Raw genomic sequence first — 19,727 nt, forward strand, 5'->3', positions numbered from 1 at the left:
GATATGCAGACGATACCACCCTAATGGCAGAAAGCGAAGAGGATCTCAAGAGCCTCTTGTTGAGGGTGAAAGAGGAGAGTGCAAAAGCTGGTTTGAAACTCAACATTAAAAAAACAAAGATCATGGCACCTGGCCCCATCACTTCCTGGCATATAGAAGGGGAAGAAATGGAAGCAGTGACAGATTTTACTTTCTTGGGCTCCAAGATCACCGCAGACGGTGACTGTAGTCATGAAATTAAAAGATGCTTGCTCCTTGGGAGGAAAACTATGGCCAACCTAGACAGCATAGTAAGAAGCAGAGACATCACCTTGCCGACAAAGGTCCGTCTAATCAAAGCTATGGTTTTCCCAGTAGTAACGTATGGCTGTGAGAGCTGGACTATAAGGAAGGCTGAGCACTGAAGAATTGATGCTTTCGAACTGTGGTGCTGGAGAAGACTCTTACGAGTCCCCTGGACTGCAAGGAGGTCAAATCAGTCCATACTAAAGGAAATCAACCCTGAGTGCTCATTGGAAGGACAGATACTGAAGCTGAAGCTGAAATATTTTGGCCACCTAATGCGAAGAGAAAACTCTCTGGAAAAGACCCTGATGCTGGGAAAGACTGAAGGCAAAAGGAGAAGGGGACGGCAGAGAATGAGATGGCTAGATAGCATCACCGATGCAATGAATATGAACTTGAGCACACTCCGGGAGAGAACGCAGGACAGGAAGGCCTGGCGTGCTATGGTCCATGGGGTCACGAAGAGTCGGACACGACTGAACGACTGAACAACAACAATGAGCTTTATGTGGGACTACCCTTGTGTTTGGTCCAGAAGCTGTAGCTGGGGCATAATGTGGAGGCCAGGATGTTGACTGGGACGCCTGGATTTGCACATATTATACAGCAATTTAAGCTGTACTGGCTGCCTATTAGCTACAAAGCCAAGTTCATAGAATCATCATAGAATCATAGGGTTGGAAGGGGCCTACAAGGCCATCGAGTCCAATCCCCTGCTCAATGCAGAAAGCCTGATTCCCAGGCAGTCTCCCATCCAAGTACTAACCAGGGTTGACCCTGCTTAGCTTCCGAGATCGGGCCCATCCAATCCTTTGTTGCTGGCACATAAAGCTCAGAACAACTTGGGACCAGGTGACCTGGTGGATCACCTATCCTGATATAGACCTATTTGACAGCTAAGGTTACAGGAGGAGGCCTTTTTGGTTGTACCGCAACCTGCAGACAGCCATCTGGTGGCAACCAAAAAGCAGGCTTTTTCCATAGTGGCTGGCAACCACTTTGTGCAATGCCCTCCCCACCCTTGCTTTGTGGGAGGCACAGACTGTGGCATGTTCTAGATGCCAGTTCAAGACCTGTATCTTTTCACCCAGGCCTTCCCTGACAGACTGTTTTGCATAGTTTGCTGATTGTTAGTTCTCTAATTTTAAATGCTTTAGGGTGCAATCCTATGTGTTGCGCCCTTGTTGGATGGAAGCCTCTGTTAACTGAGGATGTGTGTATTTTTACTGTAAATATTTTAACTGAGATGTTTCATATTTTCTGTTTTAGACTGTTTTAACTATGGATGTTTTGTATTTTAAATTTGTACACTGTAAACCGATTCAAGATGTCTTTTTAGATACAGTCAAGCAGTCTATAAATTTTTAAATCAATATGTTTTATTGGTTAATGATGGTTTGATGGTATGATTTTATTGTGTTTTATTAGTATTGTACCCTGCTTTGGGATTATTTTATAATGAAATGTGGGCAAATCTTTAAATAAACTATAATGTCATTTCACTTTTCATTATTAATTAATAGCATTTATAGGCTGTCCTATAACAGGGTTCTGAAGGAATATCAGAAGAAATAAAACTCGCATATGACTGAGAGGCTCAGAGGGAAACATATGTGAGTATTTAGGTTCCTGTTCCTTCAAGTAGCCCCTAAGTCCTGCTGAGACTCTTAGAGAGCAAACCTATAGCACCTAGGGAGAGTCTGGGGTGGGCATAGGATACTTCAGTTTCCTGGATCCAAAGTCGGAGACTGCGCCCCGGCCTCGGACCCAGGAGTCCGAGCTCCCCTCCCCCTCACAGCCAGCATGGAGAGAACTGCACCGGCTGTCTCTACAAGCTCACAGATACAAGCCTGGAGTGGAGGGAAAGGGGGCGTTCTGTGGGCGGGGAGGAGAGGAGACCAGGGTGGCTGGCTTACAGAGAATCCTCCAGCCACAGGTGCTGCTAGTATCCCAGTCCTATCCACATTTCCTTATGAAACTGAGCACATGGAGTAGTACACTGCCTGGGGGAGTCAACAGTCACCAAAAGCAGCAGGTGCATGGGACATACGATGGCCCCCTGGCATGGCAAGTAGGGAGCGGGCTAGCCAAATCTCCATTGTACTTGGGGAAGATAGACTGATGTGTTCCCACTAAAGCTGGGGTAGTTGTGAACTTTATTGTAGCAAGCATCACTACACAGTGCTACACAGACTCCTCAGTGGAAACTGGAGGCTACTCGATAGTCGGGACAGACAGTTGTCAGTTTGGCATGAGTTCATTCATAAATTCATTTCATCCCATTTCCACATCAACCTGCAGTTTGTTTTAAAAACGCACAAACATTCACAATGTTTTTTCACAAGATATGCATTTTACCCTAACATATGCATTTTTGTATGCATTTTATGCTAAACTACACATTTATGTGTGCACTTTGATCAGGAATACATATTTTTATATAAATTTTGAGGTGTATTTTTTCAGCTGAGAACTTTATCTCAAAATTCAAGAAGCACAAAACCCAAACCATAACTGCATTCCAAACTGAATATGAATCCGGGAAGTGTGAATCAGGTCAGTTTGCTTAAAACTGAGGACCGAACTAAACCATTGAGCATCCTTACATGATACATTATAGTAGAGGAAGGCACAATTCTGCCCTTCCCCCATGAATATCTGGTGAAACACCACCCTTCCCCTACCTCTATTTTACCAGCTGCAAATAGGGTGGAGAATTTTGGGAGCCCATTCTCATTCAGCTCTATAGAGATCCCCACAGTTAAAACTCCCAGTGGGCCTTTTGCTGGGAGAGACTAGGACTAAAGTAGAAAGCTCCCTCCTGGCCAACATCCCTTTCACCCCTTTCTCCTCAGTCCTCCTCACCTTCTGTTTTTCACTCTCTAGCAAGAGGAGGCTTTCATCCCGGTTCTGCTGCAAAGTGAGGATTTCCTCCATGAGCTCTCTCTTCTCCACTTCAGACTTGGACACCAGCTCTTCCTTCTCTTTCTGGACATGATGCACAGCCTCATCTTTCTCCTCAATCAATGCCCGACGCAGGACCTCCTGGTGTCAGCAGAGCAGGATATTATCAGGTGAACTGGCACTGCGCACAAGCAAGATCTCCCTGGCCAAATTCCTGTCTCCTGTCCCTGTCTGGGACTTCTGATCTTAAAGAGCTTCAGTGCAGTATGCAAAAACCATGGCAGACACTAGCAGGACTCCAAGGAAAAGACACCATCCAAACACACTACATTATGTACTTGGAAGCCATTTTGGTACACGACGTGCACTATATAAATGCTAAGTATTATTCATGCATTTATTAATATACATTTTTATTCCACACTTTCTCCAAAGTCAGGGCAGCATACATGAGGGTTTCACTTAATTTTATCCTCACAACAACTTCATAAGGTAGCTTAGGCTGAGAGATTGTGGCTGTGTCTGGACATCACTTTAAGCCATGGTAGCTTAATAAGCTACTCACAGTAGCTTATCTTTGAATAGTCCACAATGTCCCGCCACACGACTGGGCGAATAAGCTACCGTGAATAGTTTATTAAGCTACTGTGCATAATCTGAGGCATCCCCCGACCCCCTCTCCTGCTGCAGTTCTCCCACCCAAACAGTAGTGCTGTTTCACCCATTGACAACATCGCAGCAGCTTCTTTTAACCTTCCACAATATCCCCATGAGAGGGGAGAGATGTGGAATGAAGCACAGGAGCTTAATTCAATGCTTCCAGCATCACCCCAACAAGGGGGGGTTGGCTCTAAAGCACTGGAAGTTTGCAGGATCGGGACCAAACTTCATACATAGCCTCCCTTAGTCAGAAGGCACCCGAAGTACCATCAAAGCCCTGTGAAATTACTCACAAAGGAACAGAAATCTCATGTGCACCAAAAAGGGGGTGGTGGCTCTAACACCTTGGAGGTTTGCAGGATCAGGACCAAACTTCACACGCAACCTCTCCTAGTCAGGAGGCACCCGATGTACCATCAAAACCCTGCACAATTACCCTAGAGGAGGGAAAATCCTGGGTGCAACAAAAAGGGGGTAGCACAACTAAACCCTTGGGGGTTTGCAGGATCAAGACAAAACCCTCAGTTCTGCATTTCCTCCCATAGCCATTGCTGGCATAGATGCCTTTATTGTCCAAAACTGCTGACAATAAAGTGGAGTTGCGAATTCCCCACCACCCCATCCCAGACACTGCTAGCTGAACTGTTTCTGTTTGTTATAGGGATAAAGCGGTATAGCACTTTAGCTCTAAAGCAAAATTGTGCAAAAGCCCCCCATACCCATTGCTGGCATGAAGCCTTTATTGTCTCAAAGTCACTAAAGCGCTATAGCAGTTTAGCGATACAGTGGAGCTGCGCATTTCATGCCCCTTCACATTGCTGACAGAGCTGCTTCTGTTTGCTAAAGTGCTTTAGTGCTAAAGCACAATTGTGCAAAAGCGCAATTGCACATCCCCCCATAGCCATTTTGCTTCTTCATGGAAAAGTGACCAGAAGAGGGAAAAGGGGTGGGAGCTAGTACTTTCTGACAGTTTGCTGGAATGGGATGAAATTGCACAAGTGGGGTGCCTTCATGGGGAGCCTCCAGATGCTGTAGTGGATTATTGTGGAACTGTGCTTCTTCATGGAAAAGTGAGCAGTTCTTTCCCTATTCCCCTATTTTCCCCTACTTCCCAAATTGCGCAGTTTCAAAGTAGCAATCAGGGAAGCCTGTCATTGTGTAACTTCACTTTAGCAGGGTAACGTGATAGCATGAGGCTGTCATTGTATTCTGGGAAAGCTGACATTTTATAACTGTAGCGCGGTATCAGGAAAGGCTGTGCTTGTTCAGTTGCGGTTGTCCCTCGGCTACTTGTCAGATCTCAGAAAAAGAGCTGCCCAAGCTGGAGCACAGCAGCCACAACTGTTTTGACTGCTCTTGCCAGGCGACTTTGTAAGTGATCGGAATAAGCCACACTGAGTGCCAGATGACACGATAACCCACAGCAGGTTACATATCCGTTACTACAGACTATGGGTTATCAGAGTGGCTTATTTTAGCCAAAGAAGCCATAACTAACAATTATAAGCTATGATGGCTTATTTAATCTATCATGGGTTATTGTGTCATCTCAACCCAGTTAGTGACAAAGTCATCCAGTGAACTTGGCTGAACACAGAATTGGAACTACATCCTCCCATTCAGGTCTAATACTCTAGCCATTACACTACACTCTCCTTCAATGTTATAATTACTAGGAAAGACCTAGCTCCCATTAACATATATTATGAAGGAAACATCCCCAATTTATACACATGGGTGCTCTTCATAATTCATGTGACTTGTAAATGCTTCAGCTAATGGGCAATATAGAAATGTAATTACTAAATAAATAAATCCTATAATAGATATGCATATTGTACCATTAGCACCCCAATTCTCTGAAGAGTGAGGTTTCAGGGATTCCAGTGCTTACTCTGGGTTTGGTTTCTTTTGAACGTGGTAACTTAGTGTTTTGCAATTACTTACAAATATATATGTTGAGCATGTAGATGGAAGCTCACAGCCTCAAGGCGCAGTCTTATGCATGTTTAGGACAGAAAAAAGTCCTACAATTCCCAGTATTCCCCAGGCAGCCCTGGATGTTTTTCTGTCTAAACATGCATAGGATTGCACCCTAACCCACTCCAACAGACACTGCTCCTCCATTAGATTTGGGGGTGGGGGGGGTACCCAGCACCTTCAGAGCTCCAAGGAAATCCTCAACTCTGTCTGTCTGTCTGTCTCAGATGGCCTCAGCTGCCCCTACCCACCTGCTTTCTTTGTTCACACAGACCCGTTTTGCACGATCAAAACAAGTCACCATGGCTTATTTAGGCTACAATGGCTTGTTTGATTGTGTGAACCAGCTCACAGACTGAAGTAGCACATTACATAGCAAGAAGGTGTTGGGAGCAGGTGGTTGGGGGAAGGATAAGCCCTGATTTCCAAATCCCTCTCCCTTTCAGAATAGTCCATGAACACCTATGATTTGTTGAGATCACTGGGAACCAAGATAACCATCAATGGTAGAATGGCACATTCACCACGATCCCTACGGCAAAATGTCACAGCAGATGTTACTGCCCCTCAGAAAGCCTCGGCTGGTCTCATTGTCCTCATGCTCAGAACAGCATCCCTCTGGAGTTAGTTCATCTAACTAAGAAGAGCAATCTCAGAGCAGATGACATACATGCAAACAGAGCTGAAAGATCTCAAAGCCCTATGTTCAAGTTCTAGTGATGATGAAACAAGATGATTGTAGATCAGAATCAAATTTGGTTAGTGGATGTAGTGCCTTTTTAGTACCAAGGCACTGCCGGTGTGGTGTAGTGATCAGAGTGTTGGACTGGGAATGGGGAGACCGGGTTGTTCAAGTCCCCACTTGGCCATGAGGCTCACTGGGCGACATTGGGCCAGCCACTGACTCTTAGCCTAACCTACCTGACACTGTTGTTGTGAGGATAAAATGGAGAGGAAGAGGATCACATATGCTGCCCTAGGATCCTTGGAGGAAAAGGTGGGATATACATGTAAATTGATCTAGGTCTAGGATCAACAGCTGCCAATTGATCTGGGATTGTTGTCGGAGTAAGGTTGCGGATCTGCACCCTGCAGCACTGACCTTCTCCTTTCGGAGGTGCCCAAGGTCCTCTTCAAAGCCCAGCTTCTGGTTCTTTATGGCCTGCTGGCACTCTTGCTCCATCTGAGTCAGCTGGTGCTTCAACATCTCTATCTCTCTTCTCAGTAAGGTCTCCTGCAGCTCAAGGTCATGAAGAGCTTTTCCCAATTCCACTATGAAAGAAAACAAAACCTATTCAGCACATATCCTAGGCAGTTCTCCAGTACAGGCTGTGGCAAAAAAATGGTTTCAATAATGCAAGGCACACTACTCAAGCAAGCAGCTCTTTCAGTTTCACTATTGTCATTTTCAAAAAAGGCAGTAGAGGCGTTGTTTTTTTTTAATTACTCCGTTTATATACCACTGTTTAAAATGGTATGTCTGCTCTGATGTGTTTTATTTTATCTGGCTTTGTATGCATGATTTTAACCATCTTGAACGACTGCAAAAAGATAGGATAAAATATACAAATAGAGGGCACTATCCAATGTTGCTGGGCTAGCAGGAGTGACTAGCAGAACCATAAACTAGCCAAAACTACTGCTCCTGGAAATGGGACAAGTCAGCTGAGTTTACGGAAGGAAGCAGTAGTTTTGGCTAGTTGCTGGAGCAGTTCTGGAAGCAGTAGTTTCGGCTAGCTTCCTGGGTTACAGTAGCAAGTGCTATTGCACTAGTGGCCAGTGGTCATTCCCACTAGTGCAACATGTTTAGCACTGGTGGATTGCCAGGACTGGATACTGCCCTGCACACCTTTCCATTGGCTAACTTTGATGGGTACTGACATTAAATGATAATCTGAATGCAAGTCCTCAACCACCAGCTATTAGTGTTAGCACAATGAGATCACAGGTGAGAAAAAAATAAATACTGTCTGACACTTTCAGTGGACCTTTGGTATTCCAACCAGTTAACTAAGCATCTGAATGGAAGATTCCCTACCCATGAATTACCATCATTGGATGCAAAAGAGTCAAGCTTACTGATGTTTTGAACCAGACTGAATCCTGTGTACACTGTACCTTGGAGAGCCTTCCTGGAAAGGTCGATGCTTTGATTCTCTCCTTCTAGTTGTTCCTTGCGAGCCTCCAGCTGTGCTGCCAGCTCTTGTGCCTCAAAAAGGCTGGTTTCTAGGGATTCCTTCTCTGCTCTAAAGCACATCAGGACATAATCAGCAACAACCAATTAAGCTGTTAATACCTTGATTCTACAGGCATTTACAAAACTGTGGTTTTGGAAAGGGGTTGATTTGCAGCCCCTATTTATCCAATACCCCAGAAAGTTTTTTGGCACTGGTGGTTCCATCCAGCACGGGTCCCCTGCCTGTCCCCACTCATCCACAGAAGGTTCAGAAAGCAGGAATTGCACAGTGAATCTACACAGAAGGGTACCTGCTTGAGGATTCCCACTTGGCTATTCTTTCATGTTTCTAGTTTGGCACAGAAATGCAGAATTGAGGAAGTGGCTGTCCTAACAGGACAGAAAGAGAAAGGAAAAATGGTATTTGGCTGAAACAGAGAACAAAGCCAAAACCTTGTGTGGCGTGGTGATAAGAGTGTTGGACTAGGACTGGTGGATCCAGGCGCAATTCCCCACTCAGCCATGAGGCTCACTGGGTGATCTTAGGCCAGTCTTTTTCTCTCTCTCAGCCTATCCTACCCTACAGGGCTGTTGTGAGGATTAACGCTGGAGGGGAGAACCATGTACACCACCTTGAGTTCCTTGGAGGAATGACAGGATATAAATGAAATAAATGATGTTGCTGTGTGGAGAGGACAATGTTGGAGGTCACTGTATTCCTCCCGGTGCTCTTTTGTTTTTCATCCATGACACATGCCTTGCCCTGGATCCATGCAGAATTGCATCACAATTCACGGAAACGTTTGAAGTTGGAATCACTCCTTTGCAGGAGCTCTGAGAGTGTATTCCCAAGCTGCCCATAAAAGGTGTTAGAGATATTGACATGCAAGAGGCTAAACTAGGATTTTCTTCTAGGACACAGCTTGGAAATTAACAAGTAAAAACTTAAATGGCATGTTCTTTTAGCAAAAGTTTTGGCATCACTGCACTGGGGCCAAAGATAAGTCAGTGACACAAAGTCACAATCCTTTTGAGTACGCTGAGACTTTAAACTGTGCCTCCAGAAGTCATAGCAGACAATGAGCAGAAGAAAAATCTATTCTGCTCATGCAGTCTTTGAACTATGTCTCAAAGAGAGTTGCGTCTGTGCACAGAACCTAATCTGAACCACTGTTCTCCAGGGTGTACCCATCTCAAATTCATAGCTGACTTTTCTACTCAACTGGGCCTCTCATCACACTGATAATGCAAAATAAGTAAGGACACTATCCTATGCATGTTTAGACAGAAAAAAATCCTGGTTGGGGAATGCTGGGAGTTGTAGGACTTTTTTCTTTCTGAACATGCATAGGATTATGGCCTAAGTAAATCAGGTATGGGAAAGATGCAGCCTGTTGACCGCCCTGCCACCCCTGTACTAAAAGCGTTGAAATTAGCTTGCAGACAAGAATTTTGAGCCTTTGGGCACTCCGTAGTTGCTATGGATGCCATTTTTGTTATCATCTGATTTATTTTATTTTATTTTGGTGCTGTGTGAGTGGGGAGTGGGAAGACCTCCCACAGTTGCCCACACCTGACATAGATAAATAAATAAATCATCAAATGCAGTGTTACCACGAGTGTGTGGCAAAAAAAGCACCCTCCAATGGAATGTGGCAGACCAGAAGAACTGGAGAGAAGGAAGCAGCCAGGCAGAGGCAAGGAGATGAAAGGAAAGAATGGTGGCAGCAGAGAGAGATCACAGGAACTGAAAACTATGAGCAGAGAGGTAAACTGTCGCTTAAGCAGGACATGAAAGAATGTATAAATGGGTAAACAGAGCTCAGTAGCTAAAAGAACAGGGAGTTCAACAGTCTTCTGAACTGGGGCTGTGGTACAGCAGCAAGGCACATGGCCAAAACCCACTCCTTCAAGAGCTGTGATTAGATGGACTTGGGAGACACATAGCCTGCTCCAAATTGAAAGAGTATACAATAAAGGTAATGCTATCTCACGTAGGACAGGAAAACATCAGCATGTGGTGATTTTCCTGTTATTTTTCTCCACATTGAAGGTATGAAACTTTCCTTCAGGTGGCTCCTCATGTAGCCTGCAGAACTATGGTTAAAAATGGCTCAGGGTTAAATATAAATCTAGCCATGATGGGATGCATTCACAAGAAAGGCTCTTCACACACTCACACACACACACACACACACACAACCGCTAAGAAAAATCACCACATGGTAACCTTTTCCTGTCATTAACTTACCCAAAGAAGAGAAACTGAACAGAGACTTTCAGCTCCGCTGTCTCATACAATGTATTACAAAGGGCCCATCTCCCTTGCCTCTCTATTTTCCAGACCTTTATCGAAGCTATTTGCAAGCTACAGCAGGGATGCAGCAAGACTTACCTGATAAAGATAACGTGACTTTGCCTCATATCACTCCTCCCATAATCAGTGCTACCCTTAAGTTAATTCACAATCCAATCTTCAAAGAACCATTGGTTGCTTCATAGGAGGTGGGCATTACCTTACCTGAAAGTGTCCCCCTCCTCTGTTAACAACTTCCTGTGTCTCTCCAGTGCTGTGAGCTCCACAGCCAGCTGTGCCTTTTCCTTAGCTATCTTTTCCTTCTCTTGTAGTATACGGAGCAAGGAGTCTGCTTGCATCTCCATCTCTCGGTGTCTCTGGGCCAGCTGCTCACCTAAGGTCTGCTTCTGGCTGTTCAGCTGGCACAAAGCAGAAGTAAGTGAGGAGAGCGAGGGATATTAGGAGCAGGAGCTGAAGAGCCTGATTAGCAGCTGGAGCTGAACAGCCCAGTGAGGACTCTGGCTGCATAAACCTGCAGACCATCCATCTTGAAGGCAGCTGTTTAGTAGAGCCATACCTCTGGCTCAGGTATCTCCAGGGCAGGGATTCCAAAATGGTTTGTGTTGCAGCAGCTTGGCTGTGTATATCACCAAGCTCCTTCCTTGTGTTAGGGATGTAGATAAAAAGGCTTCTCTTCTCAAGTAACCACTTGAATCAACAAGAGGAGTCTCTAATGGGAACCCTTGCTTATTAGATTGGAATAACAGATTTGAACACAATAATGTTAGAGCACACTTTTTGTCTCAACAGTAAAATTACAGCGATCACAGTAAGATTGTTCAGAATTACTGTATAACGTTATACCTTTCTTCTTCTTTGGTTTATCTACTGAGACGTATTGTATCTGACACGTTTTGGGATAGTTGCGCTTGATACATCCTTCCCTTCTCTTATTCTTTTCTTTCTTTTTTCTATTGTAACTTTTTAAAACTTTCAATAAACGAACTCGTGGAGTCCAAATAAAGACAATATATCAATGGTGGATTTTCTCAGTAAAAGGCATGGGGGGTAGTTCAATGATAGCACACATACTGTGCAACTGTGACGGTTCAGTTGTGCCGTCAGGGCAGGACTTTGCGGCAGATGTCCAGGGCCCCACTCAGTAGAATGAACAAGAAGGGACCCAAATGCAGCACTGCTGGCTTACCACAGTTTGAAGTAAATGAACGAATACATTTTACTATCTAAAGAGGCTACCCCAATAGACGATTAAATCCAGGGTCTCACTACACCACTGTCTGTGCTAGGAAAGGAGTCAATCATAGTAGACCATCTTGGACTAGATAGAACGAGGACAAGGAGCCTTATATCCTGTTATAACCATGTTCCTAGGGCCAAGAGTAAGTGTGGGCAAGTTGTGACCCTTCACAGACCAACTGTAGAACTAAACTTTGTTATTAGCATTGAAAGTTGCAGCCAGCCAGTCTGTGGCACAGATGGCAGTTGCTTCTCTATTCTTATATAAATGAAGTCCTGTTGTTCTTGGTTCACCCTGGCAGTGTTGTATGGTAATATATCCAAGCATAAATCTGGAGAACTCAGCTGAATGGCTCCAGATTTTGTGAGCCAGCCAGCTACCTGTCCCCAACTTATATACCTAAGCCACTCAGTATCTTCAAAACTACAACCTAGGACTATGGTCTGAATACAAATGATGCAGTAACCTTGCTGGTCAGTACCTGGATGGGAGATCTTCTGGGAACATGTGTACATTGCCTTGAGTTATACATGAGACAGATAGGATATACATGTAATAAATAAAATAAATTAATGCACCCTTCTCAAGGTGATCATCTTTGTCTTGTTCCATCCATCAAATTTACATGGCCATGTGCTACAACTTCCAGTGGGAGTCCTCTAACACAGCTTTTGGATTCTCTTGCCAAAACTGGCCTTTCGTATTACTTAAAAATAGAGTTTCTAGCCCTTGTGGTTACAGAGAACTTCCTGAAAACATGTTAAAACAAGTTCTGCAAAGGATTTAGAAACCAGACAGAATTTGAGTTGGTTTTCCTATGGTTGTTTATATAGCTTACACAGATCCTTGTCACACAGCTCCTCATGGACCTAAGTACTTGTCTTCCTGTCCTTATGTGGCTGTTGCTTCCGAGTTTTCAAGAGATAAAACCTGCCATGCCAAGATGTTAGCAAAAGTGTGTGTGTGGGGGATTGCAAAGTTAGACACTCCCTCTTCCCACTATTTTTATGATCAAGAAAGCAGCCAATACAGCTATGTTTTTGTGCTTTGCAAAATTTAACCTTTTGTTGTAGAGTGTAAGATTTTTAGTCATCTATCATGCTCTGTTTGTCACATTCTGGAGATATGAAACCGATCCATAAGAAATGAGAAGAGCCATGCTGGAGCAAACCAAGGGTCCATCTAGTCCAGCATTCTGTTCACCCAGTGGCCAACCTGCTGCCTGTGGGAAACCTACAAGTAGGACATGAGTGCAATAGCACCCTCCTGCTTGTGTTCCCCAGCAACTGGTGTACATAGGCATACTGCTTCTGATACGGGAGGTAGCATATAGCCATCATGGCTAGTAGCCATTAATAGTTTTATCCTCCATAAATTTTCTATTCCCCTTTCAAAGCCATCCAAGTTGGTGGCCATCATTACATCTTACGGTAGTGAATGCCATAGTTTAACTATGTGCTGTGTGAAGTACACCCTTTTATCTGTCCTGAATCTCGTACCAATCAGCTTCATGGGATGTCCCTGGGTTCTACTACTCTGAGAGAGGGAGAAAAATGTCTTCCTATCCACTTTATCCACACCATGAATAATTTTGTACAGCTCTATCATGCCTCCCCTTATTCATCTTTTTTCTAAGCAAAACAGTGTAGTAACCTTTCCTCATAAGGGAGCTGCTTGATCATTTTGGCTGCCCCTTTCTGCAACTTCTCCAGCTCGACCATATCCTTTTTTAGGTGTGGTGACCAGACCTATACAAGCGAACTCTCATTTATGTTCTTACTGTATTCTGCAGTGATAAAAGGTATTGTAGCCTCTGAAGATGCCCTTTTCATACCTGCATTATTTGGTCCTGTAATTGGACTCTTTCCCTGCGCAGCAAAGCCATTTCCCCTTCCAGTCTGTCCTGCTTCTCTTCTGAGGCCTGGCAGCTCTCCTCCAGCCTTTGCTTCTCTGCCCTTATGTGCATCAGCTCCTGCTCCAAGTGTGCAAGCTGCTCATGTGAAACAGCTTGCTCTTGTTCCAGCTCCCGCTTCCGACTTAGCAGCCTACTCTTCTCATCTTCAAGCTGCAGAGCAAGAGGAAATATCGGGGGTTACAGGTTCTAGACATGGGTGGGTTGGACTGGGGTGGGGTGGGGTGGGGTTGGAGGAGAAGGTCTGAGAGGAATTACAAAAAGGCAGATTAACCTTGGAGTTAACCCAAAGGGGCTGTTCAGAGACATTTAGCTGAAAGGTGCGGAAGACACACCCTTTCACACATGAGATCTGATTTGCCTTTGAGCCTCTGCCTCACTATTTATTGGAATGGGCTGGACAGGGCCAGCGCAAGACTTTCTACTACCTAAGGTAAAGGACAAGATGACATAGGAACATAGGAAGCTGTCTTCAACTGAGCCAGACTACTCGTCCATCTAGCCCAGTATTTTCTACACTGACTGGCAGCAACTCGCCAGGGTTTCAGGCAGGATTGTTTCCTAGACCTATCTGGAGAAGCCAGGACTTAAAACTGGGATCTTCTGCATACAAAGCATGTGATCTACCACTGAGCTACAGCCCCTGTTGTCAAAGGCACAGGAACACAGGAAGTTGCCTCATACTGAATCAGACCATGGGACCATCTTGCTCAATCTATACTGAGAGGCAGCGGCTCTCCAGGGTTTCAGGCAGGATTCTTTCCTAGCCCTACCTGGAGATGCTGGGGACTGAACCTGGGACCTTCTGCATGCAAAGCAGGTGCTCTACCACTGAGCTATGGACCGTCCCACATCTGCCCTACCACCTCCATTCCATGTACAGAAGCCAGCCAGACTGGCAGTTGAATCTTACTACAATGCTGGCAATGGGAGAGTGTCCTCCAGCACACCAGAAGGCAGCAAACTAGCTTAAGGAGAGGCCAGGCAGGCCAACAGCACACACAATTCTGCCTTCCAACGCCTCACCACTGCTCCTAGCCCCCACATCCGCTGCCTGAAGAGCCCCCCTCAGGGCTAAACTACACAACGTGTTAAATACACAGCAAGCAGTTTAGCCTCTCTTTTTTTCTAACAAGTAAGCACACGGGTAGGGGAGGTTTAAACCTTCCCCTTCCAGCCACTTGTTTTCCTAAATTTGCACCCCCATGTAGGAGCTAAAGAAAGAAAAAGCCTCCATTGGGACCAGGGGTCTCTTTTGCCATTTATTTCTCCAGCCCTGTAACTGAGGGCCAAAGCAGACATGACGTTCATTGCCTGAATGTTTTTTTTTAATGTAGATAGTTGTCACGGGGGGAGGGGGGCATGGTAGCGGCAAAAGCAGTGGGATCATAGGTAGAGAAGGTTTAAACACTGTGTGTGACTGGAACTATAGGAGAAGGGAGTTAATTCTTCATCCTCACCACCTTTGGTCCCGCTGCTGTTTGGGGTGGGGCAGCAGCTGCTATTTGCATTTTTGGAATCATGCTGCACATTAATTTCATTCATGAAATTAATATCGCAGCTAGTTTGGCCCTAACCTCCTGGCATCAGTTTTCATTCTGCCTCCCTCTATTAGAATCAAGAGCCTGGTTTTGCCCAAACACTCCAATGAAAGTATTTAAACAGTATTTATCATAACTTTTTCTACCTCCCAGGCTTATACCATCTCAGTTTCTGATTAACAATGTTCATCTGTGGCAGAGCTCTGCTGTCATTTCGGGCTACGGCTTTCCTTAGGTTTTATTTTGCTTTGCTTTCCCTGCTTGTAATAAATTAGTGGTTACAGAAAAAGTTTTGCTGTTCTTTCTCACCAAACCTAGCAAGTGCAGCACTGACAGTGTGGTCTTGCAGGCCACAATAGCAAAGCTTGGGTGAATTTCCCCATGTGCTGTGTAGGCAGCTTACAAGCTTCCATTAGGCAGCGATACCAGGCCTGAAGTCTTCCAGAAGTTATAAATGCTGTTGGCATTAGCTGTGGAGCGTGTGAGCACTGCAAGTCCCCCCCATTTCAGGCCTCACTGCAAGTTACAAGCTCTGAGCGGTTACAAGCCCTGCAGGGATGGTGCTCATGAGGCTGAAAGCTTTCTGGCACACCACGGGTTTAAAGAGGCTCAAGGAAAGTGTGCCTTTTGGCAGCCAGCACAACCACTGAGGAGAGCTCTGTTTGTTTTAAGCAATGGACACTCCACGATTCAGGGCACACTCTGCCAGCATATGGCCACCATAGTCCTGGGGAAAGATAAAACATGCTGGACGGGGACTTGGGGGAACTATATTTAGTCTTTAGTTTTGTCTCTGTCTGTGCCAAACTAGAAGAGATGATGAAAATCTATGATTGGATTTACACTTTGTAAAAGGCAGTGTGATTTGAATCAAGACTATGGCACTAGGGGGGAGGATTTTTTTTAGCTCTCCTCTCATATTTTTTTTCTGAAGAACCCCCTCCACCCCCCAAATCCATGCTATTCATCCTAATGGGGCAAATAGCAGCATCAAGGAGAGATTTTCATAGGTAAAATGGCATGAGGAAAAAAGGGTAACTCCCCCTCCCTCAGCACCATGTTCCCGATTCCCCCCTTCTGCACAGCTGCTTTTTATTTAAAAAAATAGATGGGAGATTCAATTAGAGATCACCATCTTCTTGTTTAGTTTGGCCCTCATTTTGTCATGAAGTTAAGAGCCAAAACAGACATTACTTTAAATCCATATCTAGCAACTATGTCATTTTTCATTTTTACTCTAGAGTAGTCACAGGGGGCCCAATTCAGATCCTATAAGCCCCCCATGCTAGGTACCAATCAGTATCAGGGCCCATGCATCTACTCTATAGAGTAAAAATGGCAGCCGGGGGGGGGGGGGAGAATGTAACTGCTAAATACAGATTTAAAGTAACATCTGTTTTGGTCCTAAATCAAGGGGAGACCATTGCAGCAATACTTCAGGATTTTCAGTACCTTCCTGTCCTCTGCTAAACACAGTCTGAAGTGACAGTTTTAACCTACAATGTCCTAAATAGCTTGCACTCTGCTAATTCCTCTGCAATGACCTGTTGTGGTCCTTAAAGGGATAGTTCCCATGAGTCAGACCAGTTATCTCTTACTCCACCACAATTAAAGGCATGCCAAATCCACTGCCTGAGGTAGCTGCTTCAACCTGTCCAACAGTAGGGCCCCCTCTGTCTAGAAGCTCACATATGCCGCTTGACTGCACAGACCCTCTGCTGTAGCCTGGCTAGAGCAGGTTAACCTAGTGGCTTGTTACCTGTAGGATTATGCGGTTGAGGTTGACTTTGTCATGAGCCAGGCCTTCATTCAGAGCACCCATTTTGGCTAGTGAGTCTCTCAGCTCAGCATCTTCCGATTTCATCTTGTGTATGGAGAGCTCAAGCTCAGCATTGGTGGCTTCAATCTAAGGGAGAAATTGGGGACATACCCACAGTAGAATTTTCGGATAGTTTGAACAGATCTTATCACTTTGGCTATTCAGATAGTTGTTGGCTTTAAAATAACTTAAAAAAAGAAGAAGATCCTCTATCCTTGTTCTGCTCTCCCCAGGAAAACCTGGGGCTGCAAAAGGACTGCAGGTGCTGGTGGAGAATTCTCTCATATTCAGTATATTCAGGTGCTTGCTCCATCTTCTCCTCCTATTCGTGGAGGGGATGTTTGCCTTCCCCTTTGAGGTGAAGCAATAGTGACTGAGAGAAGCTAAACTCTTTAAGCGTACCAGAGTCAAACATACAGATAGAAGTCCACTTAAAAACACACACATACTCCTTCTCTAAATTGTGCCTGATGACAGCAATCTAAAATAAGATTAAAATAAGCTTTGAACCTAATTACACAGGTAAATGACCAAAGATTGAGGGAAATATTACATTAAAGAAAGACCAATTTGTCCATTTAATTCCAACCAGCCTTCATATTTTACTGGAAGTAAGAAAAGGAAGAGGAGGATCTTTAGCATTCATGTGTACAGTTGGGAACATTATTTTTGCTGTTTCCTCACTATGTAATCAGGCAATATGCTCTTAGGAAAATGATTTCTTCCCCTGGCCAAAGTGTGGGTGGCAAAGAGATCTGCTACTCACTTCAGCTGAGCCAATCTGAGCAGCTTGGGCAGTTTTCACAGGAGAGTTTTACCAAAATAGTTACTCATCCAGGGCCTGCCCTAACACCCTATTGGATCATGGCCTCGGTGGGCATGTTATTTCCAAGAAAAGAGATTAAACTTAGCACACAGTTTACTGTTTTGAAATATCAAGCCCTGATGATGTGATGGCATGCAATGGCACCTCACCCACAGTTCTGCTTTCTGCTTTTATTATATACATAAGGGCCTACAGCTGTTAGAAATGAAATCTGGTTCTTCTTCTGGAGCATCAGGCGGCCTCAGACTCTGTAATTCTGCCCACCCAGGCTAAGTCCCTGGGATTCACAGCCAATGCTGAAATTGCTGCTCAGCACAGACTATCAGAGATAATAGGTAAGATTTTACATTCTTTTCGCTCCCAACCTGGGATTAATGGGAACCCAGCTGGAAAGCAAGTAGTCAGTGATATTTTCTAGAGCAGCCCTTCTGCCTGGCATGGTTTTGCAGCAAAGCGAACTGGTGAGGTGCTTTTTTGGAATATTTGGCTTCCGTAAGACCCTGTAAATCTAGAACCCAGTTCATTATGAACCCTTGGCTTGAGCCTGGCCTGTCAATTCTACCCCTCCCCACCACTCCCTAAGTACTAGAAGTGGAGAGTAACATGCTGCCAGTAGCCATCATCATCATCTTTTCTAGCAGGTCGAAGGTGGCTAACAAAGAAATATACAAACTTTAAAAATTACAAATATAACAAGAACACCATCATTAAGAGAAACAAGCAGCACAGGGCTGGCAGAGAAGAACAACAGGAATAGTTGTCAACTATCAGTAAGTTTCCATTAAGCCATAAAAACCAAAGGCGTTCCTCAAAAGGAAAGATTTCACACTGTGGTACAAGACCATCAGGGAAGGAGCAAAGCCAACCTCCCTGGGTAAGGAATTCCAGAACTTGGGTGCAGTCACCAAAAAGGCCCTCTCCATCTCAGACACACAAGAATTTGAGACTCTGTTGATGACCTCAATATCCAGATGGGCTCATATTGGAGAAGGCAGTCCTTCAGGTATCCTGGTGCCAAACCATTTAGGGCTTTAAACAACATAACTAACACTTTGAATTGGGCCCAGAAACAGATTGGAAGCCAGTGCAGCTGTTTCAGCAGTGGAGTAAAATGCTACCAATATTGGGCTCCAATCAATAACCTAGCTGCCACATTTTGAACAACAAGTTGAAGTTTCCAGACACTCTTCAAAGGCAGCCCCACATGGAATGTGTGGCAGTAGTCCAGATGTGAGACAACTAACACAGCCTTCCTCAACCTGGCACCCTCCAGATGTTTTGGCCTACAACTCCCACCAGCCTTAGCCACCATGGCCAATGATGAGGGATGATGACATCTGTAGTCCAAAATGTCTAGAGAGTACCAGGTTGGGAAAGGCTGAACTAAGTGTGTGTTACCATGGCCAGATATGGGTTCTCCAGGAATAGGCATAGATGATGCATCATCTAAACTGGGCAAAGGCACACCTGGCCGTAGCCAACACCTGGAAACCCAGGGTCAAGACTGGGTCCAGGAGCACTCCTAAACTATGAACCTATGATTTCAAGGGCAATGCTATTCCATCCAGCACTGGCTGAATCTCTATTCCTGGCTCGGTTGTTCTACTGACCAGGAGCACTTCTGTTTTGTCAGCATTAAGTATTGTTGGTCCCAGGAGTTTTATCTGTGCTCCTGCCCGATTCCCATTTATCCAAGTATCCACATTCTTTCTCACACAGTAGAACTACAGTTCTGCCTAGTGCTTTTTCCTTTAAGGTTTTCATGCCTGCAACCAGTCTAGTCACTCTTGCATGACCTCTTGGCTTAACCTACACCTGTTTCTGCCCTTGATTCTGCAGAATCCTATAAATTATTCTTAGACTTTTACCCATTTTTTAACTGACCAGAATGTGATGATATCTTCCATAAGTGGCATGGACAGAGACCTCTTCCATCTGACCGAGCAAGACTATGTCGGATAAAAAGACCTTTGTAGCTTTTAAGATGCTACACAGAAAAAATTCTTCATGAATTTTTTTGTAGAAAGGCCAGTATTTTGCTCTCCAAGAAAAGCAAATGGATGCTTTTCT

At 44.7% G+C, this 19,727-nt stretch overlaps 1 protein-coding gene across 1 annotated transcript in view; it reads right to left on the minus strand.

Moving 5' to 3' along the window:
* The window catches only part of CROCC2 (ciliary rootlet coiled-coil, rootletin family member 2), a 148,074-nt gene that overhangs the window by 70,973 nt on the left and 57,374 nt on the right, over positions 1-19,727 (minus strand). Inside the window, exons 16-21 of the mRNA XM_084842016.1 lie at positions 16,772-16,918; positions 13,394-13,624; positions 10,527-10,720; positions 7,948-8,075; positions 6,932-7,101; positions 3,151-3,330 (exon numbers count right to left, since the gene is read on the minus strand). Coding sequence (XP_084698142.1) covers positions 3,151-3,330; positions 6,932-7,101; positions 7,948-8,075; positions 10,527-10,720; positions 13,394-13,624; positions 16,772-16,918 — 1,050 coding nt within the window. The remainder of the gene's footprint in view (positions 1-3,150; positions 3,331-6,931; positions 7,102-7,947; positions 8,076-10,526; positions 10,721-13,393; positions 13,625-16,771; positions 16,919-19,727) is intronic.

The sequence above is a fragment of the Heloderma suspectum genome, chromosome 3 (genome assembly GCF_057233095.1).
Source record: "Heloderma suspectum isolate Gila_16-S chromosome 3, 16-S_ref, whole genome shotgun sequence".
NCBI lineage: Eukaryota > Metazoa > Chordata > Lepidosauria > Squamata > Helodermatidae > Heloderma > Heloderma suspectum.